Below are 26,222 nucleotides of genomic sequence, written 5' to 3'. Positions count from 1 at the left end.
TGACCAATTTTAAATTTATTACTCACATCTGACAGCAAATCCTCCTTTTCAGCATCCATTCTTTCAGTGAACTAATGGTCAACTCTTCGCTCATCGTTAATTATTCATGCAGATACTACCTAATTATAAAAACGTTTGTAATTACATTGGCATTGCTGAAACCTGCTATTCTGTTCACTGTTCAAAAATGGCCAAAACAGAACAGCTTTCTGAAGAAGCATGTCAGTGTATTGTTTTTTTTTTTGTTTGTTTTTAGCAGAATGAAGATTATTCCAAGTGACAAATTACCAAGAAACAGAAGATTTCATAGAATGGTGTCTATTACTGTCTTGAAAGTGGATCTAACCAGGATAGAAAAAGAAGGGGATGATGGCCTTACAGGCAGAGTTTCAAAGAGAAAGCGATGTTTGAAACTGACAAATGAAAAAGGTAAAAATGGACAAAAGAACACAGGCATTGGACAGAAGATAACTGGAAAAGCATAATATGGTCTGGATTCATTTTTTCACTATTGTAATGACACAGATATTTGGTATGCATCTAAGAAAGAAGACAACTGAGGACCTGTAAGGTGTGTATTTCTCAAACTACAGACTCTGATGTCCTTACCCTCTTATGTAGTTGTGTACCTCAGCCTTCTCCTTCTTTTGCTATCCTTGTTAGATCACTTTGCCCTCTTCTCTCAAGACAGACAGTCTTTGTATGAAATCTTCAGTTTCCATTTATCTATATTCACTTATTAATCTATTTGCTTATTTTTACTAGGTTTAAGTTTTATTCTGCTGCTCATGCTCTCTTTCTCAGGGGTGGGGGTTGATTCATCTTCAATCCTATTCTTGTAAAATTGATCTATTTGTATAGAATGTTGTGTGATTTCAATAAAATCAATAATAAAAAAAAAGAAATCTTCAGTTTCTTGGCAATCTGTCACATGAAAGAATGTTCAATCTGCTAAAAAACACAATAGGCGTACATGTTTCTTGAGAAAGGAGTTTCATTTTGGCCATTTTTGAACCCAGTACTGTACTTTGGGATTGCCAATACCTTGTAACCCAAGTGAACATATTAACAAGGTGTCAGTAGTACTAAAGCAATTACAATTAAAATGAATAAGGATAAGCTACCTTTGACCATTAAGACACTAAAGGAATGGTTGCTAAAAAATGGGGCTTTGCAGTCTTGTGTGAAGAATAAATTAAAACTTAGTAATTTCAAGCAGTAACAGCCTTTAAGCAAGAGTCATAATTTCTTAGCTGTATTTGTAAATCAATTTATTTCCATGTGGATAAAAAAGTATTAAATTCTAGCCATGAAATAAATCTTCAGTATTACAGTAGCTGCAGCACACCATATCAGTATGGCAAAAGACAAGAGAATGACAAAAGCTGTAACAACCAGAAAAATTAAATAAGAAAGGTTGATGTAGACAACATTATCATTGGCTGCCCATATGAAACACTCCACTTGCTGATCTCTTGTAAGAATGAATAACAAAAAGTTATTTTATCAAAGTGCATTTATTACATTTTATTTATTAAAACTGTATTTCTTAAATATACACCACATAGGACAGGATAAATAAGGAACAACATAAAATTAAACACACATTTCAGGCAAGAAAAGATTGAGTACACACCTCTTGAACCCTTGTACCTGCCAAATTTAGTTTATCTACCTGCCCTCACTAAATAACTATACCAAATCTGTCCCTTACTCACCACCACCCATTCTCTACTGATCCTGGCCTCTTTCTCCTGCTAGCTAAGCCTTTGCTCCACAATGCAGTTTCTCCCCCCCAGCTAGGGTCACTTTGGAAAAATCCTAAGTCAGAACTCCCTCTGGCAGCTCCTTGCCTCACGACATCTAAAAAGCCTTCCATATCCCCTTAAAGAGTTGGGCAAACATTTTTGTGCCAATCTCAGACTTTCTCTGGTTTAAGTCCAAAGAGAAAACTTTCAGTGCACTGTGAAGGGCCCTGAGTTGCAAGGGTTTCCCAATTCTACAACCCTCAACTCCAAAACTCAAAACACTGTAAGTACATAAAGAGGTTTCAACATTTAATGCTAATTTAAGATTTTGACTGCACGTTCATTTACATAAGGCATGTGCAGCATGAACTCGTAATCTCCTGACAAGGCTCAAGTATGATAACATAAATATTAACCTCTGAATAATATTAAATACAGAAAAATTGATATTTGGTATTACTAGCAAAATCAAAAGCTAAATCAAACCTGGCTCTGTAAGTTTAACATGTTGGCCTTTGCTATCACACTAACAGCTTATTTTCCATTTCTAAAGTCATCCCCAAGGCATGATGGTCAATGCCTAATGAGTGACCACACAAATGCAGCAGCAGTCAATGTACACTTTCAGTTGGTCATTTAGCATAGTTCTGTACGTGAGGAACAAACCAAAATTAGTCCAAATTTGCAAACAAAAAGTAAAATTAGTAAACCAACTGTTTACTAGCAAGAATATGCTTTATGCATACTGTTTTACAAAATCAACATTTAACAAACATTTTCTCCTTTATCTACCTAAAGCAACTTTGATCCTGAAGTGTCACTGGCCTCGAGGTTCAAATAGCCAAAGGTAAAGTCTTGTGAATGTCAGTGCCCTAAGGAATCAATTCACTCAATTAAGAATAGATAACCAGGCATAGGGTATGAAATAATGCTATTATTTAGGATCCGCAAATGCCCTGATGTATTTAATAATTTTAATAAGCACCCAGAAGTTAAGAAAAATATTTTTTTAGAATTTATTTTTAAGATATTACACAAACCTGATTAAAACACAGCCATTGCTGATTAGGTGCACTTTATGGGCTTTAATTTAATAATAGAAATAATACAAAATCCTATAATGTAGAGATTGCTACATGACCATCTGTTGAGAGATAAATTTTCTTAGAAACTTTCTATAAATTGTAACTAATTGAAACCCAAAATAGATAAACCTTTGAAAAATAAAAAAGGAATTTTACAGACGTTTATGTAAAATCCAACCATTCTTAGACATTTAAACTATCACAGTATCTCAGTAGTTTTACAGTAAATTTTGAGCTAGGTGCTATTGCATATTTAGACATACTCTGTTCTATTGTAACAAACACATTAAACACTTTCCATATTGTGAACGGTTTAAAAAAAAAAAAAAGCAAATATAAACGTATTTGCTTGTAAATGAACTTTTTTTTAAATAGACCAAAAAAACCCCCATTAATTTCAACCTGCAAGACTGAGGAGGCAGTTGTTCTGTTCCTACCAGAGAGCAAAGATATTTGAGTGTTTAAGTGACATAAAATAAGGAGAACCTTAAAGACAGATCAATACGCCATATATATAAGTCTCCATTTTTTGTCTGCAGTATGAAAATGCATAAAAGTTGCATATGAATTTTTTAAACAACAACTTTCACTTAAAGCTTATTTGCATTTGATCATTTATCCCTGTGCTTTCAAGAATGTCACCCTAAAATGTCTAAAAACTACCACTTTAACTTGTTCATTTAAAGTTACTATTTCAGAGTTCAGTTTCTCACTCCTGTTTAACCTTTATGCCTGGCTCTTGATCGTATCCTCTAAGCTTGTGTTGATTATTATGGCTTTGGTTTAGTTCACTGATGGTTCTTTTCAAAGGCTTAACAAAAAAAAGGCTACAGTAACAGGGCTTATAATTTTTTAACCAAGTGAGTTTAGAAAACAGTATCTTGTTTTATTTGGATGCAATTCACACAACCAGTTTTTTTAACAGATGACATTCTGCACCGATGGTATTTAGTTTGTTAATTTTAGATATGCACTGTATATGCATTTGTCAATTTTAGCCATATTTCAATGGAAACATTCAAGGTATTGGCAGCTATTGGAAACCGGCACAACATTTACCTGTAAAGCTTTTCAGTGCTGACCTTTTGGCAGATTTTTTAACAGTATTTAGGACAAGATTATCCCCTAATTGCACAAGTACTTCACATTAACCATTCTAATACCACTTTTCAAACAAAGTCTCCTCATAATTCACATCCTGTCGTTTGTGAATCATAGTTTGCATTTCCCATACACTCCACTCCAATTACAAGTGGGTATTTTCAGTAGCTTATTCAGTGAAGTCTATGTCCGTGAGCACACAGAAACATGTAAGCTGAGTGATCCGTGTTAAGGCACCTGTAAGAAACAAGGATGGTGGGAGGGAAGAAAGAGGAAAAACAAAGCACACCATTAATTAAGCAAGCAGAAAATATACATGTTGTGATAAAGGCTTTAAAGGAACAATTCGCTTAAAATTATACATTTTTATCTTTTACTTATCCTGTGTTGTTTGTATAGTGATGGCCAAGGAAAAAACTGTAATCTTAAGGGCTTTAGTGGAGGGTCAGCGATGGGTCAATACTGAACAACAACAAACAACATTAAAACATCCACGAAAAATCTCAGGTTACTCACATCATATAAATATTACAAACGTTCATTTCAAAAGCACAATCTTGCTTGTGCACTCATCACTATCATGCACTGCTCTAATTTTCCAGAAACATTAGATAGCTGACATGTGGATTATGCAACACTAGTACCTTCAGTTTTTTTTCTTTTCTTTTCATGGATGTTTTAATGTTGTTTGCTTTTGATAAGTTTTGGCCCCAACTGAAGTGTGATCTCGGTCCTCCATTAAAACAAGATTAAAAAATTTCACAGACATGAAAACCAACCAACCAGGGTAAGAAACAGATAAAAAAATATAATCTGCATACCTTTGGGAATGTGAGAGGAAAACAGGTAGAAAATTCTACACAAAAAAGACGAATGTGAAAACCACACAGACGATAACTCGGTGTAGAATTCAAAACCAGGATGTTCAATCTGTGATGTAGCAGCACTACAACCTCTGCCATCATCTTTTATTTATTTCATTATTAAAACTGAAACCAGTAAGGAGGAGGAGAGGAGAGGTTGGGAGCATGTACTGATACAACACATTGCCGCACCCACTCCATGACGAACCATCTCAGGATCCCAAATTAGGACCGGACTGCAGCTGTAGTAAATAAACTGTAAAGGCATGTAGCCATATTTCAATTGTGGCTATCAATTTCCTAAATTGGTACAATATTTGCTTTCTACTGCAGATTTCAAGTTATCAGTGAAAGCATATACTAGGCTTCAATTCTTCATTCTGGAAGTACAAAATGGCTACATTTTTCTTTCAGTAATTTTCTTTTAATAATTAAAGGCAAACAATTGCTACTAATGGGGATAACCTTTCATGGCCTTTTTTATGATTCAGGGTATCCACTTGTTAATTTGCAGGATTTAATTTCTTTTTTTCATCCAGTTGTCAATTAACAATGATATGTATGTAATTGGAGAACCAACAAACAAAAGTAGGTCTATCATATGTTCTGTTTCAATTAAAAATGAGAGACAGAAAATAATGAACTGGTATTCTCATAATATGAAAACCTACAATGTTACAATGTAGCAGAATCAGAGGACTAAAAATGATACAGTATAATTTAATTATATTCCATTAACAAGTTTGGCTTCTGATTAAGAAACTGGTTACACTGGAAAACTACTGCCCTCTTAGTCAAAAACCACAAAACTTAACACAGTTTTTGTGAGATTATACAAATCACAAAGTCTCATATTTATGGATAAATACTACAATTAGGGGTCACAAGTAGCAATGTATGAGTGCTGCTGCTTCTCAGATTCAGTGTTCTAGGTTTAAATCCCAAGCTCACTTCTCGATCATGTGGAGCATGAATGTTCTTCCAAAATCTGTGTGGGTTTTCTACAGATGCTCTAGTTTTCTGACCACATCCCTAAAACATTCATTGACAACTGGGTGTGATGTGCTTTTATGTATTTACTTATTTATTTTTTGTCAATTCATAACAAAAAGCTGCATCATTTCAAACTACATGAAAGAGTAATTTTTTCTTCTAAATGATAGAAAAATGTGATGGTTCTCCTTTACAGGACAGATAAGCAAACAGTACAAATAAATTTCATAAAATTAAACAAAGAAGTGCTGCATTATAAAAACATATTTTACTTGTAACATAACAAAACATTCTCAATGTTCAATTCATCTGAAATTGGTGGGGGTATCCTGGCAGCATTGGACACAAAGTGAGAAACAACAATGGACATGATGATAGTTGTCTCCTAAAAATGTAAAGTTGCTAGATCATTTGAACTGAAGTGTACATAAACAATTCTAAGCATGACCTAGACTGAAATTTAGTAATTACTTACGCAGCATTCTGCCAATGATTGGGGGACGTCTAGACTCAGGGAGGTAAATTCCCAGCAAGTAGACAGGTACTCCTGACAGTGCTATTCCAATTCCAATTAGGGAGTTTATAGTGTCACTGTATAATGGTACAGCAATCAAAAACACGGTGCAGAGGCAGAAGGTAATAGGAAAGAAGAGGCTAAGCTGTAGAAGGGGGAAAAAAAATCAGAAGAAGAAAACTAAACAGAGGACCAACTACTGCATCATCTGCAATTAAACACTGACTCAAAAGAATATTCTTGTTATACAACTGTGCTGCATCACTGTGAAAATTAATTAAAAATAAGAATTGGGCAATAGCACTACAATTATATCAAAAACCTCTTTTTATCTTATTCTTAACTTTTCTAATACAATGCTTACAAAAGAAGAAATATGTAATGCTAACTACAATGCACAAAGAGAAGCTGTTATGGATCTTTTCATCATAAAAAAATAATACCAAATACAACAGCATACTTTGAAAAGAGTTTTAAATGCCCAACACCACTTAAATAAGATTCATGGAAACCACAAACTGATGTTAAAATGACCAAGAAATGTATAGACAGTCGAAAAAAACAGCTGAATGCAATCTAGCCCACAAAATATTTACCATTTGATATTGTTAGGAATTATGCAAATAAAGATAAGATCTTTGCTAAATCCAGGCCCTGAGCATTCAAAAAATATGGTAGAAGGTTACATTTTAAGAGCTAGTAATATTAGTAATTTCTAAAAAATTGACATAGGAACAGTTGAAACACTGTAGCTAACCACACATTTAGTAAGAAGGCTATGAAAAATGATTATTAAGTAAAATGAATTCTATGTTAAGCTTTGGCAGACTGATAAGTTAACAGTTTAAAAACATGTTTCGTTCTATTTTATTTGTTTGTCACTGCTCATCTTGCTCAACATGATGAGACAAGTGGACTGCAACAGGAAAGATCTAGCTCCACACAACTCTGAACTGGATTAAGGGGGGGTTGAGAATGTTATGCTAACATGTACTGAAATCCTTTGTTCGAGACAGCAGACAACTGCATTTTATAGGTTATATTCTAAACTGAAAAAGCAGGTAAGAAATCTAATATACAGATGGACAGATGGTCATAACATGCTTTACTGAACCAAGTGACAAACAAATAAAATATTTTATAAAAATGTGTTGTACAAACAAATGTTGCTATTACTAAATGAAACCACAAAATGGTTTATGGTAAAAAAAAGGTTTATGGAACAAACAAAGGCAATTTTAATGTGAAGGAATCTACTGTAGTATGATGGAAATTGTAAGGTTGATCAGTTTATAAATAATCACGACTACTACTAAATTACAAAAATTCTAAAATATAAGCAAGTTTACAAGAAAGAAACAAATACAAATGCAAGCGAAAGTGAAGAGTAAAACAAGCACTCCTATTGTTAATCTTAGTCATCACTGCAGACAATAATGATTCTTCATCAGATTTATACTTGAATAAAGATGCAGAAGTGAGCATAATTGTATTTTTTTTAGTTTAAATGTTGTCAATTTCATATGTACATTTCATTTGTCGTTTTACTTTGAATACTGGAATCTTACCTTGACAGGCCGGGGTCTGTCTGGTTCTTTAAAACGAAGATAGATCTGTCCTGCAACTGACAGACCCACAAAAAACCAGTAGCTAAAGCTGAAGTAATTGATTAACTGAAAGACATCCTCCACTGAAAGATACATCAGAGCCATGGCACACTGAAAAATAACAAATAAATATAAGCCAATCCAAGAGAATGAACACCTTTAGATTTATATTTAGAGAAATCTCAGTATCATAATAAGAGCACATCTCTTGTAAGAAATGAAAAAATGACAGCATACAGCTTACTGGACAAAACACTCATCTCGGAGGGCTCGGTTGCTGATTTTATTTTTACACCATTCAAAACACAATTTTATCTTTGTGTAAAGGTTAAAACTAATCCAGAAAACTGTAGTGTATTTTTTGAGAATTTCATAGTAGCAGCAAAATTAGGGCTTTATATAGAGTACATTTCATAATAAATAGATGTTCTGCTGTAATGGCAGATACTATAGATTAGAGTTTATAAATATGAATTGAGAATGTTTATAAATATGGGTTGAAAATGTTTTTGTTCACTCTGCCATGGAGTATGTATTTTACATTATCACCTTCCAGAGTTTCATCTGACTTATCGTTGCCTTATCTGTTGTCACCTTGCCATAGTTCAATAATGCAATAAAGGTTGGTTATGACTTATTTTAATCAGATTCAAACTAATTTGCTGTATCATATGTTTAAACAAATGTGTCTTTATGTGTACTATTTCTGTATTTCGTAAATTGTAAAATGGATTATTTTCAGTGAGAACTTGTCACTGCACTGCTCTCCTGCACTCAGTGAAAAATACTATATAAAAATGAATTGAAATGAATGAACCTTTCATGGTCTAATGGCACGCCCTAACTGTGGCTGTCTCCGAAATGACTCATAAGCGAAAATTGCTTTTTTAACTATACCTGTGGGTTAAGAATAGGGAGATGAATTGACAGCCTTTCTTATGCTATCATGAACAGTATACAAGGTGTTTTTGTGAGTTAGTGCTCTGTTAGAAAAAAGGGATGTACTATTTACTTCACTTGGGTTGATACATGGGGAGGTGAGTTAGAATTGATTTTTTAGAATTCCTTTCTAATTAACTTCATCATTGAGACTAAATAGTATTAAAAATAAAACACATCTTGGGTCATCATGCCATTATCAAAAGAAGTGTGTAAATTGTCCAAAAAAAGAGACTAACTTAATTAGTATAGAAAACGCTACAAAGTAATTTCTCACACTTTATCATGGTATAATATGTCCCTTGGTATGTACGGTTAAGCTTCATTTGAAGTGCATTAACCAACATTTAATTCATCCAGTGTGGCATCATTAACAGTAGCCTTTATAGGACCAAAGTGTTGCACAGAATAATACACTTTTTTCTGAGACAAACAGATTAAAATAGAGTGTGCTAGTAACCTCATCATCAGTGAAACTTCATCGCCAATCCACCTAACCTGCATGTCTTTAGACTGTGGGAGGAAACTGGAGCGCCCGGAGGAAACCCACCCAGACACGGGGAGAACATGCAAACTCCACGCAGGGAGGACCTGGGAAGTGAACTCAGGTCCCCAGGTCTCCCAACTGCGAGGCAGCAGTGCTACCCACTGCGCCACTGTGCCGCCCACAGTGAAACTTATCTGTCAATTACACTTGGCTTTTAAAATGAACACGTTGGGCCATAATCTTGGAATATTTTATAAAAAAGCAAATTGGATTATACAGTTTCCTTTTACAACACATATTTAGTAAATAATAGGTATAGGTATGTTTGAGTGCTCTAGGATTTACTTCAGACACAACAATGCTTACATTTGACATTATAGTAGAGAGATGTAAAAGGTAACTTGTCCAAACACAAATGTTTGATATTAAATATTCAGGGCAGAGAAACAACATTAAATGGTAACAGCCATGTTAATTCTGCTCAACAGCAATATAATATTGGATGGTCTGATACAGTATATGTCACTATCAGTTTAAGAAACTTTTTAACTATTAACTTTTCAACAATCTCAAGCAATAGACAAATTCACATACATTATGAAGCATACAGTAGGAAGGAGGATTAAAAAAAGGAAAAATAAGAGTAGACTGAATATTAGATATTAAAATAAAACACAGATACAGCAATTTAAAATACTCGAGACATTATGTTTTACAGGTGACTGAATGTTAATATTCTGACAGAAGCAGTGTGCTCCACATGAATATGCTCCCTTCAGTCTCCAGATATATTTACTTATGCAATTTTATAACATAACCTATCAATCAAAACAATACAACCTTATTATTATTATTATTTAGCATATTTAAATGGGTTCTATTTAATGAAATTGCTATTGTTGCTTAAGGTTTCTGCGGTGAGTTGGCACCCAGCCCAGGATTGGTTCCCTGCCTTGTGCCCTGTGTTGGCTGGGATTGGCTCCAGCAGACCCTCGTGACCCTGTGTTCGGATTCAGCGGGTTGGAAAATGGATGGATGGATGGATGCTTAAGGTTTAATGTCCAGGTTTCAATAAGCTACAAAATACCTACATTAAATAGCAGTGCAGGAATGGGGGTGAATCTGTTGACATGTATCATAGATAGTGCATCTGGAAGGTGGCCTTCACGTGATCCCACGAAAAACAGCCTGTACAAAAAAAGAAAAATTAAAAAATACAACCAAATGACATTAATGAGCCAAAAGATGCTAAATTCCATTTCAAAAACAGAACGTGAAAGATATTTAAAAAGTATAAAATGTACCCACCTAGAAGCAGCAATGATTGATGAATTCAATCCACCATAGCAAGACAAGGCAACAGCAATGGGAATGCTCCACCTCATTACACCCAGTGTCTGATCAGCAAATGTCTGCAAATACAATATTGACAATGTTAGCCTATTTTATTTTTAATTAACTTTTAATTGCACAACTAGACCTAAAAAAACCAAATTGCAAATTTGTGGCACTGTAGAATATTGTATATGTGTAACCTCTGCTTGAAAATCTTCAACACATATTAGCCACAAACTTTGTACAAAAAATAGCCATTCATGATTATAACATGTGGAGCACACAGAAAGCCTTACAGAGTTAAGTGGATGGCCTAAATGAAAGTATGCAAATGTTCCTTGCATATGGTATTCTATTGACTGAGAAAACATTGGACATTTCACTTAAAACTAGTCAAGACAGACCCTTAGGCCTGCACTTATGGCATGTGCAGAAGGAAAACGTCCTAAATAGAGTGTGGGACAAGGGAGAAACACAACATCTTGTACTTGTTGGAGTAAAAATGACCAATGTACTATCTTACTAAAACTCGTTTATCATTTAAACAGGAAGAAAGCCAAGAACAGACACTTTTTAGAGGACAAAAGAATCCAGATTTTTTTTTTTTGCTTTAAAAGACCAGTTTTTTCATAAACTATACAGTTACTGGTCAAAGAACGTTTTGAAGCCAGAATGTTTGTTTATTTTAAATATAATGATTCAAACTGTTACCTTTTTGTGGCTTTTCCATTCTCTCTCAGACTTTGTAGTTATAAAACTGATTTCCGGTCATTGTTCTAAATCTCAAACTGTATTTTCAATGTTAACTTTGATTTGATATGCTTTGTTAATCCTCAATTGTAAATTGTCTCTTTGCACGATTTTTGGGGGTCAACACAGGACAGCAAACTTTGCTGACACACTGTTCACATAAGCAAGAATTATTCCACAACTGTGACATGACTGTTTATATTCTTCATATTATTAAATAAAACTGTTTCAATTTTCTAGACCAAACCTTCAACTTTTTTCTGAACGTATTATTCTTTAACCACTTCTTGACATTATCTTCAACAGTCTCAAACCTGGGAGTTTACTGACCCCATTTCAACAAGGACATGGGCCAAAAATGCATATAAAATGTTATATTGTAAACACTTGCATATAAATCAAGGGACATAAAGCTCAGATTATATAATGCATAACGCACTAGTAACATCACGTCTGGACTAATGTGTGCAGTTCTGGTGACAATGCTACAAAAAATGACATAGTACCATTTAATACTGTGCAGAGACGACCAAACAAGGGTATCCCAGGACTTAAGGACATATCCTACTCTGACAGCCTCAATAGAATTAAACCTCTTCCAGTGGATGTTAAGGGGAAGTGCATTTAAGAATTAGGCCAGGAAGCACTTCTTTACTTTAAAAGTAGAGTTGTGGGAATCTGGAACAAACTACCAAGTCATGTAGCTGAAGCAGAAACCTTGACAACATTTAAGTATCTGGATGAGATATTGGGACATCTTAGCTACTAGCTAAACAAACATGTCTAATGGACTGAATGATCTTCTTTCGTTTGTCAAAGTTCTTATTAGTGCTGGGAGGTATACCAGTTCATACCGAAACCCGTTTTTAATTTTTATTATGATATGGATTTTTCTTATACTGCAATACCGGTTTAAATAGCCTAAACAACGGTCGGAAGGTGGCACAGCGGGAAACTGTTTAAGGGGGGACTTTTTGCACTGCTACACCACTAAACACGCATGCAACGGAGTGCATGCGTTGGTGGAGGTATTGAGCGGTGAAAATGGACAGAGAACATTTTGAAACTGAAGCTGTAGCAGACAATAAAGTTGAACATGATGACACTGAAGAACTTTTGCCGAAAAAAGGATCTACGTCTGTTGTATGGAGATTTTGGTTTTAAAAGGTCGGATGTGGACCAACAATTATTTACTGCAAATGCTGTAGAGCTAAAGTTGTTGCTGGAAGTGGCAACACGAGCAACTTGCTGCACCACCTTAGCCGCAAACATGCTTTGGAGTACCATGAATGTATGGAACTAAGATTGGCACACGCCACGTCCTCAGGTAAAACTGAAAAAGCTACAGGACACTCAAGTCAGACGTTACTTGTAGACGCATTTGCTAGAGGTACTGCCTACGACAAAAAAATCAAGCGGTGGATCGAGATAACCAACGCCATTACAATCCATATAGCTAACATGTCAGTGGACAGAGACTGTTCATTAACAGAAAGTGTAGTTGGTTTACAAAAAATATTTACTCTTTATTCCTTTTCTAAGACATGTTCAGTGCAATACAACTTTTGACAAGCACCTCTGAATATTTTACTAAGTCTAAATGCCTCTTTGGATGGTTGAACATATTTTGTCAAAATTATAGTTTAAGTTGTTTGCAAAATTTGTTCAATAAAATGGTTCTATATTTTGACTGCAACTGTAATGCAGTGTGCTTCCTTCTCTTCATTAGTGCCACGCCCCTGAAAACTATCACTTTATGGGGCCATGCAAACCTGTATTAATACGAGGGTTGTCTGGGTTCCGCGCAGAATTTTATCGTTTGTCGAGTGTCAGCCTGTCGAAACCTGTTCTGCTGTGTAGAGGGATTATTCAAGTGGTTGCATGTTTTTGTTCAGATGTTTTGCTCCCTCTCTTCCTTCAGAATGAACACTAGAAGCAAATGAACTGAGAGTGTGCAGCCGGCGCTAGCGGCGAAGCTCCCGACTCCGTGCGTGCGTGACTTTCGAGTGATGATTTTTTATGACTTTTCTGATGGTTTAATCCGCTCGGTGGAACGCACCATGTTTGCCATCTTTTTCAACATCGATGGCATTGTCGTGTCAATTCCGCTGATGGAGAGAACAACTGTGACCTCTGAGTGGTACACCATTCAGTGCCTACCTGACGTTTTTTCTGCGATGGCTAGAGGCCGGTCCAAGAACCTGCGAAGGCACTTTTTGCATCATGACAATGCGCCAGCCCACACGGCTAATGCGACGAAGCATTTCATTGAAGACAGTGGTGTCAACGTTTTGAACCCGCCACCCTACTCGCCTGATCTTGCACCATGTGACTTTTGGCTCTTCCCGAAGGTGACAGAACCCCTGCGAGGCCACAACTTCGAAACTCGAGAGGAACTGATTGCAGCTGTCAAAGAACAGCTGGACAACCTCCCTAAGACAGCCTTTCGCGAGTGTTTTGCGGCGTGGGTCAGAAGTGCCCAAAAGTGCATTGATGTTGGCGGTGAATACTTGGAAAAAGTTTAAAAAGGATCGAAGTACATGAGAAAAATAGAAAAAAAAAATCCTTGGCTACTTATTTCGAGTGATTCCGCGTGGAACCCAGACAACCCTCGTACTTGTGTGCACATTAAAATGTTTTCTTGTACAATATACAATTCTCATGACAGTGGAATAAGTTATTCTTAGCCAGTCTACTGCAGTAATTGCAGTGGAAAATGTGGTTAACAATCACTCATGCATGGGGGAAAAAAATACAGTTGAATACCGTAAAACTGGAATTATTTTGAAAAATACCGTGATATAGAATTTTGGTCATACCGCCCAGCCCCAGTTCTTATGTTTTTATGTTATCTGATAGGTCTTCTCTTGAACACGTGAAAGGCTTTTCATTTAGATCTGCTTCTAGCATTATTGGCTTTCATTTCACTTATTCATCAGATTAAATTCTTACTACCATAGTTATCTGCGTAAAGACATTTAAAAACTATATTAAAGCAAATGTCAAATAAAAAGTAGCTGAGTTTACTGGACGGAATGTAACGGAATGTAAAAACACAGGATGTTACTTTTTTGATGCTAGTGAGGAGTATGTGTTATGCTGCTGAAGTTCAAAATGACAGGTGTGAGAAATGAGCAAAGTTGCATGGCACCGTCAACCATTATACTCAAATGTTGATAGCCTCTCACTATACTAACACCAATATTCAAGCTAAGGTAAAGGGACATTTTTAAATATGAAGAAGTAATTGACAATTTATTCGGCGGCATGTTTTCCTAAATGAGCATCTGTTGAGTTGTTCACCACATTTAGGTGCAGCTTATATTGGTTACACACAAAGCAATAACAAAAGGGTTGATAGTTTTCATATATGCATTTCATTTTGTAACTGCTTATCACACAATATATCAAAAAAAGTTTAATAAAATTATACAGGTCTTGGGCCACATTTTGACTTTTGGAGCTTTGACAAAATATGTAACAAGAGTATTGTGAACACAAAGTGTTTAAATTAACATTAAGTTTGGAAGCATTATAATTGTCACAAAAACTGGGTGTCTATAGTTACTAAATATGTCTGATTAACAGGCAAAATAATACACCTTCTCTACTGAACTTGCTCTTTAATTTCCTAAAAAAACACATCTGAACGGGAAGATACAGCAAATACATTAACATATTACAGTAATCCCTCCTCCATCGCGGGGGTTGCGTTCCAGAGCCACCCGCGAAATAAGAAAATCCGCGAAGTAGAAACCATATGTTTATATGGTTATTTTTATATTGTCATGCTTGGGTCACAGATTTGCGAAGAAACACAGGAGGTTGTAGAGAGACAGGAACATTATTCAAACACTGCAAACAAACATTTGTCTCTTTTTCAAAAGTTTAAACTGTGCTCCATGACAAGACAGAGATGACAGTTCTGTCTCACAATTAAAAGAATGCAAACATATCTTCCTCTTCAAAGGAAACAGAGAGGAAAGCAAACAAATCAATAGGGCTGTTTGGCTTAAGTATGCGAAGCACCGCCGGTACAAAGCTGTTGAAGGCGGCAGCTCACACCCCCTCCGTCAGGAGCAGAGAGAGAGAGAGAGAAAAACAAAGTCAAAAATCAATACGTGCCCTTTGAGCTTTTAAGTATGCGAAACACCGTGCAGCATACTTAAAAGCTGCACACAGAAGGTAGCAACGTGAAGATAATCTTTCAGCATTTTTAGACGAGCGTCCGTATCGTCTAGGTGTGTGAACATCCCCCCTGCTCACACCCCCTACGTCAGGATCACAGATAGTCAGCGCAAGAGAGAGAGAAAGAAAAGTAAGTTGGGTAGCTTCTCAGCCATCTGCCAATATTGTCCCTTGTATGAAATCAACTGGGCAAACCAACTGAGGAAGCATGTACCAGAAATTAAAAGACCCATTGTCCTCAGAAATCCGCGAACCAGCAAAAAATCCGCGATATATACTTAAATATGCTTACATATAAAATCTGCGATAGAGTGAAGCCGCGAAAGGCGAAGCGCGATATTGCGAGGGATCACTGTACAGCAAACTGCATGCAATACCAAATGCAGTCTCTTTCTACCTTAAGAACAAGACTTCACCCCATCAACCACCCAAATATTCAGGAGGTTGCTAAAATTATTATCTGGTACAATTCCCCCTCTCTTGTGCATTAGACTTTCAGTAAGGAAAGTAAAATTTATCCAGAACCTGCTTCTGTTACACAAATATGAAAAAGTACAACTGAGCTCAGAAAATCAGTTACAAATTTATTCAGAAACAAAAACAAACATAAAACATAATTATAATTCATTTTCAATTATTAGAAAACAAACTTAAACACAGCCATTGCCTACATTTGCATAGGAATTCAACCTCAAAATCCAATAATCTGTCAGATCTATCATACTCAGGTGGTAGGCCTCTAAATTTACCTAGTTAAGTACCCATGCAGACAAATGTATCAGATGTGAATGAAAATAGTCTTTCTTAAACATTAAGTGCTCAATATGAAACCCTTGCTGTGTTACATCTCTCTATTATAATAAAAAAAATCCTGGGACGAGACAAGACTTTTTAGCCTGGGATGAGACGTGACTTTTTCAGAAAGATACTTTCACATCCCGTGAGACGAGACTTTGTGCCAAGAGATTTAACTACGCCTGGGGCCGGAAATAAAAGACAAAGAGTAGATGACAAAGTAGAACGTTGCAAAGAATTCAAAAATGTTGGTGTGATACACATGCAGAGCAGGTTAGAGATAATGGAAGTACTAAAATTAGAAAGTCTCAGAAAAATGATAGTAAAGATCGCATCAGCGCAAACAAATGGAAATTATTACTGTGTGTAATAACAGAACAGCAAAAAGAGATCGAATATATTGTTTGGATTTAAACTTTTGCAAAAGGAGGCTCAACTAAGTATTGATGTAATATCTCTGATCGGGTGCCCAAATTTATGCACCTGTCTAATTTTGTTATGATGCATATTGCATATTTTCTGTTAATTCAATAAACTTAATGTCACTGCTGAAATACTACTGTTTCCATACAGCATGTCATATATTAAAAGGAAGATGCTACTTTGAAAGCTCAGCCAATGATAAACAAAAATCCAAAGAATTAAGAGGGGTTCCCAAACTTTTTCATATGACTGTGTTTCAGAAAACACACCGGAGCCATTAGGATTACAGACCTCTGCAAAAGATTACTGATCTAGATTTCACCTTCCCCGACTATAAAAATGTGAATGTCAAAGCAAATTTTACTTCTGACTCTTACTTTGTTTTTACACGTTTTTCTGGCATTTTGCTTTCTCCAACTATTCCACACGTCTTTGCTCTGTATCTTCTTGATAGATTACACAAGAATGTAGCAGATTTAGCTCATATGCAATCATTTTTTAAGTTTTCAGCATTTACTGTGCTTACTTTTCTTTTTTTAAGCACATGCTCTTCGTGTACAGAGGGAAGATACTTTAAGTGATGTGGTACTACAGAGTACTTTTGTAATAATCCATATTACTAACCGAGAATGGTAAACCGGATGGCATGGACGCAGGTACACGGCGATGGGACCATGAGACGTACTGCGCAGGCACATACAGCTCAACTAACAGAAATAGCAAATAAAACAACCACCATATTGTGAGTGGAACTACTGCGGAGTGAAGTTAGGAATAATGTGCTGCTTGGGATTGTACAAACCGCTGAACGCTTTACACCAAATTCAAACACAATACAGCTCAACGATACACACACAAGCCCACCTGGATAAGATCAATGAACGCAGGCGCCTACAACGCACGTCTGAAACTGCGGAAGCAAAGCAGGCACGGTTCAAAACGAACGAGCTCGACTGACGGATATACAAACACGAGCCCGCCTGGATAAACAACGCGCCCATAACTAACGACTAACGACACAGCCACACAGAAAAGAGGATTCTGCACTGCACCCCAGAGTCAAATGTAAGACACTACGTGGTCCGCAAAGGTCCACAAAGATAGTACGGAATATATAAGAGCACACCCATCAAAAAAAAAATCAATCGTGTAAAAGCACATAGTACACACAAATCATGTGCTCTCAGCGCATATAAAGCGTATAAGGACAATACGGAGAATAGAGACCCAAAGGCATTGGAGAGAAAAAAAGGCAGATAAGAGATTATGAAAGCAGTGGAATTCGAAAGGCTCAAACAAACGATGGCGCGATACACATGCAGACGAAGGTACAGAATATGTAAGCAGTAAACACCAAAAGTATTTTAGCGTCCCAGCCAGGTTGAGGGATTTTTGGTTTTAAGTGACTGTTAGGTCCGATTGAGGGAAGGCGGAGTGCAGCACGGAGAACTGATAGCGGGGTATTGATTTCATGCGGTAAGGGGGGGCGTTGGAGAGGGTGCTAGAAAGTTGTGTTTGGGGTTAGGAAGTCAGCGACTGTTCAGGTAAAACTTTTGTGACACTTTATCATGTCAGTCACTACAGTATCAAAGAAAAGATAGAAACGATTGCATTACCGCAAACAAAAGGTGATTAATCATCAGAACCAGGTGTAATTGAAAAATACCAGGACAAATTGAGGTCTGAAAAAAAGAGCAGACAACAAAGTCTTTTCGCATTCGCATCATTCAATGGACAAAACGTGGATTTACACAATAATGGACCATATGCTATGAGAATCTGTGGTCCCACAACAGTTAAAGGAACGACAAGTTAAATTTCAGAGGGTGCTAGAAAGTTGTGTTTGGGGTTAGGAAGTCGTCCACAGCATATGTGAATCATCACATCACAGTATTACAATAATATGAGTACTCACAGACAACCGCAAGAGGCCTCGGTGTCCCGCCCCACAGTCAAATCTCACAATGTACGGAGTCCCGAGACGTCCACAAACCACAGCATAGTCAAAGCCTCGGCGTCCCGCCCTACAGTCAAATCTCACAAAGTATGGAGTCCCGAGACGTCCACAAACCACAGCATAGTCAAACCCACCACGCCTCACGGCTCAAAAGCAAAGGAGCTCAACTGACGTAAATAAGCGCCTAACTTAAATAAGAAATGAGGCAACGCACCCATAGGCGACAACACAGACACACAAAAAAGAAGATTCAGCCCCCCGCCCCAGAGTGAAACGTGAAAAAAGCAGATAAGAGATTATGAAAGCGGTGGAATTCGAAAGGCTCCAACAAACGATGGCGCGATACACATGCAGACGAAGGTACAGAATATGTAAGCAGTAAACACCAAAAGTATTGTAGCATCCCAGCCAGGTTGAGGGCTGTTTGGTTTTACATGACTGTTAGGTCCGATAGAGGGAGAGTGGAGTACAGCACGGAAGACTGATAGCGGGGTATTGATTGATGCGGTAAGGGGGGGGCGTTGGAGAGGGTGCTAGAAAGTTGTGTTTGGGGTTAGGAAGTCGGCGATTGTTCAAGTAAAACATTTATGACACTTTATCATGTCATTCGCTACAGTATCAAAGAAAAGATAGAAAAGATTGCATTACCGCAAACAAAAGGTGATTAATCATCAGAGCCAGGTGTAATTGAAAAAATAGCAGGACAAATCAGGGTCACAAATAAAAGGCAAAGAGTAAACAACAGTCTTTTCGCATTTGCATCATTCAATGCACAAAACGTGGATTTACACAATGATGGACCATACGCTATGAGAATCTGAAAAACTCAGATTATTTATTAGAGAAACAGAAACAATATTTACTTAAGGGCATTGTCACAATGTGTCTCCAAACAAAATTGTTTTTAATGAAGCTTTAAAGTAAAAGTGCAAATAATGAAATTGAAACAATTCCAAAGAAAAAAAAAATGTACATTGTATATCAGCTTAGCCAAACACGGGGGTTGGCGAGCGAAGCCCCCTAGTGATGTACTATAAGGAATATAAAATTTATACTAATGATATACAGAAATACATTTAACAATAAAATTTACTGCTGTACACTCACCACTGCCACAGCATCACTATCGATAATGGAGCTGAAGTCCAGAACCACATAATAGGCCACATTTGTCAGGATATATATGATGGTTACCACTGGCATAGAAATTGCAATTGCCAGAGGCAAATTTCTGTAAAGGAAAAAAGCACAATATTTGTATATACAATGAGAGTCTAATAATTTTTCTTATTGCAGAGCATTCCCTTGGTGGAAGATCATTGGACCCCAATACTAGTGAAGTAAAACACTAAAGAACCTTTCTGGATTCTTGATCTCTTCAGTAACAAAGTTCAGAGTGTCCCAGCCTGCATAGGAGAAAAGTGCAGAGTAGAGAGCCAGAGCAATGTCTCCTGGGTTTGTGGAAGAGCCTTCAAATGTAGACTCCAAATTTTTAGTATGTCCTGCCAAAGACATACGGATTTAGTTCAGCACATTACTTCCAAAAAGTTTTCTTGTACTTCTTTTAAACAGTTATACTCAATCAAGTGAGGCATCATCCACCACACCAGTCTTCCAATTGCTAGAGAGTGAAGCAAAATTTGAAGATAACACAATGCTGGATACTGTTCTGTCAAATTACCACAGTGTTTCTTCAAGTGAAAAATAAGAACAATTATCAGTTTCTATAATTAATACATCTCTACTACATAATTAATTTGAAATGAACACTAACTCAAACATATTGATTCAATGGCCTTGGTTTTCTTTTTGACAAACTAACACATTTTACTAGGGGTGTGGTAATTCAACTCTCATCTGTTTTTGCCAAGTTTCAGCTAAATAAAGTTTTAATAGGATACTTTTCTTACCTAAAGCATTTAATAGATGTTAGAATTTCATTAATAGAATGCTAAAGTAGAAAACAATCTACATAAATGGACATTAATATAAATGGATAGCAGAAATGAAAAGCAGTTTTCTCAGCACAAAACAGCAAACTAGGCAAGAACTTTGACAAGTAAAATTATATTATTCAAGGACTCAAGATGTTTTTTAGTAAAATGAAAATAAACAATAATCACAATAAAACCCCACTGTCATTTATCTTACACATCCCATTAGTATCATGTTTTAGCAAACAGCACTACAGTATATGATTTTAAAGGACTACAAACAGGATCTCTGCATATACTTAAATTACAGTATTAAATACATATATCACTTCCCTGTCACCAACTGTGCAGAACTTGCAAATTATCTCCGTCTCTGTGTGAATGTCTCTCAAATTACTCTAGTTTCCCTCCCATATCAAAAAATGAGTCATCCAGTATGAGTCAATGTGAGCGAGTGTGTAAATGTTCCAGGGACAGTCTAGGAAGTTGGCCATCCCATCATCCTAAAATTGTACTAAGCAGTATCACAAAATGTTACATTAGTGGTGTGTCTGATTTATATTTGAAATCCATGCCGATTATACCAGGAAGACTAGGACAATTGTAAAAACACACTTGTCTTCTAGGCAGTATCGGTACATATTTAAATTACGTTTTTCATCAGAAACAGATACTTTAGATAGTCTGATTAAAAATTTTTGATTTGCAAGTTTTCTCTGAATTTTGCACTATATTTTATTACTTACCTTGGCATAGTTTTACAAGTCCTGTTATGATGATGACAATAAGGGCAATGACCTTAGCATAGGTAAACATATCCTGAACTCTTGTGCCCCACTTAACATATGCAGAGTTGATAAAGGTTAGCAAACCTAAAAGAGATATACAAAGCATTCGGTCATTTCCTTTGCTCATAGCAATAGAACTGCATACAAAGATGTTGTTCTTATACTTAACACTGTTACCACTTTTCTAGATCAATAAGAAGTAAACTGAAACAACAGAGGAGGGTTGATTTGTGAAGTTCCACTAATAAATGATATAAATGATAAAAAAAATTAAAATGACAAATTTCAATGCAAGTAAATCTGCCTCTCCTATCATAAGCTGTTTAATATTACATTGGATGTATAACATAAGGTTCTTGACCAACATGTCTTGGCTGTGGACCAAGACAGCTGTAAAGAAAGGGAACACTGTCATGCTATGTTCCCAGTAAAATATGTCACAATTTTCTGGAATTAAAACAATGTTGCTGCATTACATAAATTGATGACTGGGATATGTTCTATAGGACTATATTAATGCCTTGCACAAATCAAGTGTAAACCCTTAATGCCTTCCTGGGGTCATTCCTCGATGTCTGTAGCATTATTTCAGGTATTCAGAGGTCCATGCAGGAACTGTGGGATTCACAGAGTAGTGTCAAGGAAACTGCTTTCCCTGCAGCTACATCCATGTGTCTAGTTAAATCAATAGAGAAGGGAAATAATGGCTCTTTCTGCTTCACTTTTCACATTGTATTAGTGTTGGATCAATACTAAAACTATGACTTTGGTATTGATACAAGCTACTGGACCTCAATACCAGTACTAAAAGGGTTCTGAAGCAAACAGATGATGTCCATGAATTCAACCCCCCGTCTCACAGCTGCTTTGTTCCCAGAGGCCACATGCACGCATGTCTCGCTGTTCTTCTGAACAATCATGCGCCTTCCATGTGCACTGCACTCCATAAATCGATAACAAGATCCTCCTTTTGGAACTATTCAGCGTGCAGTGAATACACTTGAGCATTCCTAGTTTTTATTCTCTTTCTCTGTACATTTAGCATTCGTTTGCTCAGAGTTTGATGTGCTTGCTGCTTCCTGAGCAGCTCTTCTTTTCTCCACCCAAGCGGCCCGCTGCTTCTCTTCATTTGTCAGCATTTTTTCGTATTGAAACTGATTAAGTTAGTTTTTGTGTTGCAATTACTTAGTACATTTTCTTTAATTTTTCACTTAAGCTGGCACTTTAGTCTTCAATCTGCCTCAAGAATGATTAGTGAAGGTGGTAGGGAATGAGAACGGCGCCCATACGCATGTGCCGCACGGCCGCCCTGCTGTGCGCTGCCGAGAATTGATTCTACAATAAAGTAAAATAAAAATAAAAAGAGTAATAAAATCATCACCCCAAAAGCGGATAGTAGACGTCACGTAGTATATGTGTACCAAATTTGAAGTCAATAGGTGAAACGGTTTGCGAGCTACAGGTGATTTAAAATCCTGGACAAACGAACAGCCACGGTAACGTATTATACACCGCATTCCAAATTATTATGCAAATGATATTTTTCTCTGATTTTCCTAAATAGTCGATGCAAGTGGCAGTCAGCATAATTTTTGAGTCATCAACCATTAGAGTATAATTCGAATGTTACTGAACAAACCTCCTAATGATAACGGAATGTTTTTCAAAAATAAAAAACTTAAAATGCACTGTTCCAAATTATTACGCACAACAGAGTTTACAACCTATAAAATGTTTTGAAAGAACTGAAAATGGTCATTTGTTGAATTTGCAGCATTAGGAGGTCATATTTATTGAAATCAAAAGCTATTTCAATCAAAAACATCTTAACAGGTCAAGTTACATATTAACATTGGACCCCTTATTTGATAGCAGCTTCACAATTCTTGCATCCATTGAACTTGTGAGTTTTTGGAGAGTTTCTGCTTGAATTTCTTTGCAAGATGTCAGAATAGCCTCCCAGAGCTGCTTTTTGAATGTAAACTGCCTCCCACCCTCATAGATCTTTTGCTTGAGGATGCTCCAAAGGTTCTCAATAGGACTGAGGTCAGGGGAGGATGGGGGCCACACCATGAGTTTCCCTCCTTTTATGATCCGGCCCAAAACATGACTCCGCCACCTCCTTGCTGACGTCGCAGCCTTGTTGGGACATGGTGGCCGTCCACTAACCATCCACCACTCCATCCATCTGGACCATCCAGGGTTGCACGGCACTCATCTGTAAACAAGACTGTTCGAAAATTAGTCTTCATGTAGTTCTGGGCCCACTGCAGCCGTTTCTGCATGTGAGCATTGGTTAGGGGTGGTTGAATAGAAGGTTTATGCATAACTGCAATCCTCTGAAGGATCCTGCTCCTTGATGTTCGTGGGACTCCAGAGGCACAAATACCTGTTTGCTGCTTTGTAATGGCATTTTAGCAGCTGCTCTCTTAATTCGATGTATTTGTCCGGCAGAATCCTTCTTCATTTTGCCTTTATCTGCATGAACCCATGTGTGCTCTGAGTCAGCCACAAATCTTTTAACAGCACGATGATCACGCTTAAGTTTTCGTGAAATATCTAAGGTTTTCATACCTTGTCCAAGGCATTCAACTATTTCACGCTTTTCGGCAGCAGAGAGATCCTTTTTCTTTCCCATATTGCTTGAAAATGGTGGTCTGCTTAATAATGTGGAACATCCTTCTTTAGTAGTTTTTCCTTTAATTGGGCTCACCTGGCAAACTAATTATCACAGGTGTCCGAGATTAATTTCAGTGATCAAAAGAGCCCTGAGACACAATACCATCCATGAGTTTAATTGAAAACAAAATATTTAATCTTTATGACACTTAAATACAATTTGCATAATACTTTGGAACGCGGTGTAGAAGAAGATATATTTATTGTAGTGTGCGGCCTAGGCACTTGCCCGGTTGGAACGCCTCCACGCTGAGAAGACGGGCAGAGAAAATGGGCCCAGAGCGTTACCTTCCCCGGGACGCTAGATGGCAACCCCCCTGGGTTGCAGCGGTGCCACGGACTCCTGCAGGGCTGCATGGGAGTTGGAGTGTGGTGCAGCCCTGTTGGGATCTGCAGGCGCCGCCAGGGGGTGTTGCAGCAGGAGTTGCTGAGCCCTTATGAGCAGTTTTTTAGCCACACCCGGAAGTGCTGCCGAAAACGAGTAATCAAGCACCTGGATCACTTCCAGGTGCATTATAAAAGGAGCCAGCAGCCAGTACTCGGGGAGCCAGAGTCAGGAGGAGGAGTGACGAAGCTTGACCCGAGGAGTGAAGGTGGAGAAAGAGAAAGATAAAGAGAAGAGACGTATCGTATTGTACTGTGCTTGTGCTGGGACTGTGTTATACTTGTGAGGAACGGGGAAGGCGTTTCCCACAAAGGAAAAAAAAGGAAAAATAAAACCTGTGTGCCATGAACTTGTGTCCCACACGTGTCTGTGTTGGGTTAAACTGTCAGTGCCAGCCTGGTGGACCACTATATATATATATATATATATATATATATATATATATATATATATATATACATACACAGTAATCCCTCGCTACTTCGCGGTTCACTTTTCGCGGATTCACGACTTCGCGGATTTTATATGTAAGCATATCTAAATATATAACACGGATTTTTCGCTGCTTCGCGGGTTTCTGCGGACAATGGGTCTTTTTACTTCTGGTACTTGCTTCCTAAGTTGGTTTGCCCAGTTGATTTCATACAAGAGATGCTATTGGCGGATGGCTGAGAAGCTACCCAATCAGAGCACGCAGTTAAGTTCCTGTGTGCTGCTGATTGGCTCAGCGACGGAGTGCTGCATTAACCAGTAAGTCTCATCTCACTCATTCAGCATTAACATGCTACTGCTTCAGGGGCCATGTCCAAGCGCCAACAGAAGATGCAAATGATTGCAGAAAAGGTAAAAGTTTTGGATATGTTGAAGGAAGGGAACAGCTACACCGCTGCAGGACACCATCACAGCATCAATGAGTCCACGATTCTTTTTATTTAAAAAGGAGGAAAAGCATATAAGATCTACGGCCGCAGTGTCCTTTAACCATGGCGCAAAACGAGTTGCAAGTGGACGTGATAAGGCAGTAGTCTGGATGGAATCTGCTTTAGGAATCTTTGCAACAAGGTCGACGACGTCATGACCTCCTACAAGCTGCTACGTGTACTTCGCTATACAGTACGTGTAAACTTATCTACTGATTTCATATTGCTTAGCAGTTGTCCCTGTTATTAACAGAGTAAAGGGTGGGTTGTAAACAATACAGGGAGGGTTTAAAAACGTCCAAATACAAGTTAAATAATTAAATAAATATGGTGTCCCTACTTCGCGGAAATTCAGTTATCGCGGTCGGCCTTGGAACCTATCTCCCGTGATAAGTGAGGGATTACTGTATATATATATATATATTATATATATATATATATATATATATATATATATATACACACACACAGGGGTGCGGAAATCCAATGCCCAACTCGTCCGACACGGGTAAATTGACCGTCGGACAAGCGTGTTTTTCTGTGTCAGTTGTCCGCGGACAAGTGCAATTTTCTGGAGAAAAATATATGTGCTGTGCAGGGCACATTTTACCACTACTTTCACATTTTAAACATTTGGGTACGTACTTTGTGCGGAAACAGTCTACTTAGGCATGTTCTTCATGTCTCAAATTGGTCTTCAATATTGTTTACAAAATGAAGGGGAAGCACTC

General features: G+C 37.3%; 1 protein-coding gene across 1 annotated transcript in view; it reads right to left on the bottom strand.

Annotated features, from left to right (window-relative positions):
- Positions 1-1,901: 1,901 nt before the first annotated feature.
- The window catches only part of slc7a6 (solute carrier family 7 member 6), a 72,952-nt gene continuing 48,631 nt past the window's right edge, over positions 1,902-26,222 (bottom strand). Inside the window, exons 3-10 of the mRNA XM_028809701.2 lie at positions 21,466-21,591; positions 20,143-20,287; positions 19,893-20,016; positions 10,646-10,749; positions 10,429-10,525; positions 7,873-8,022; positions 6,266-6,449; positions 1,902-4,171 (exon numbers count right to left, since the gene is read on the bottom strand). Coding sequence (XP_028665534.2) covers positions 4,104-4,171; positions 6,266-6,449; positions 7,873-8,022; positions 10,429-10,525; positions 10,646-10,749; positions 19,893-20,016; positions 20,143-20,287; positions 21,466-21,591 — 998 coding nt within the window. The 3' untranslated portion in view covers positions 1,902-4,103. The remainder of the gene's footprint in view (positions 4,172-6,265; positions 6,450-7,872; positions 8,023-10,428; positions 10,526-10,645; positions 10,750-19,892; positions 20,017-20,142; positions 20,288-21,465; positions 21,592-26,222) is intronic.

This window comes from Erpetoichthys calabaricus, chromosome 9, assembly GCF_900747795.2.
Source record: "Erpetoichthys calabaricus chromosome 9, fErpCal1.3, whole genome shotgun sequence".
Classification (NCBI taxonomy): domain Eukaryota; kingdom Metazoa; phylum Chordata; class Cladistia; order Polypteriformes; family Polypteridae; genus Erpetoichthys; species Erpetoichthys calabaricus.
The sequence above is the reverse complement of the archived record's forward strand: the minus strand, read 5'-3'. Positions and strand labels throughout refer to the sequence as shown.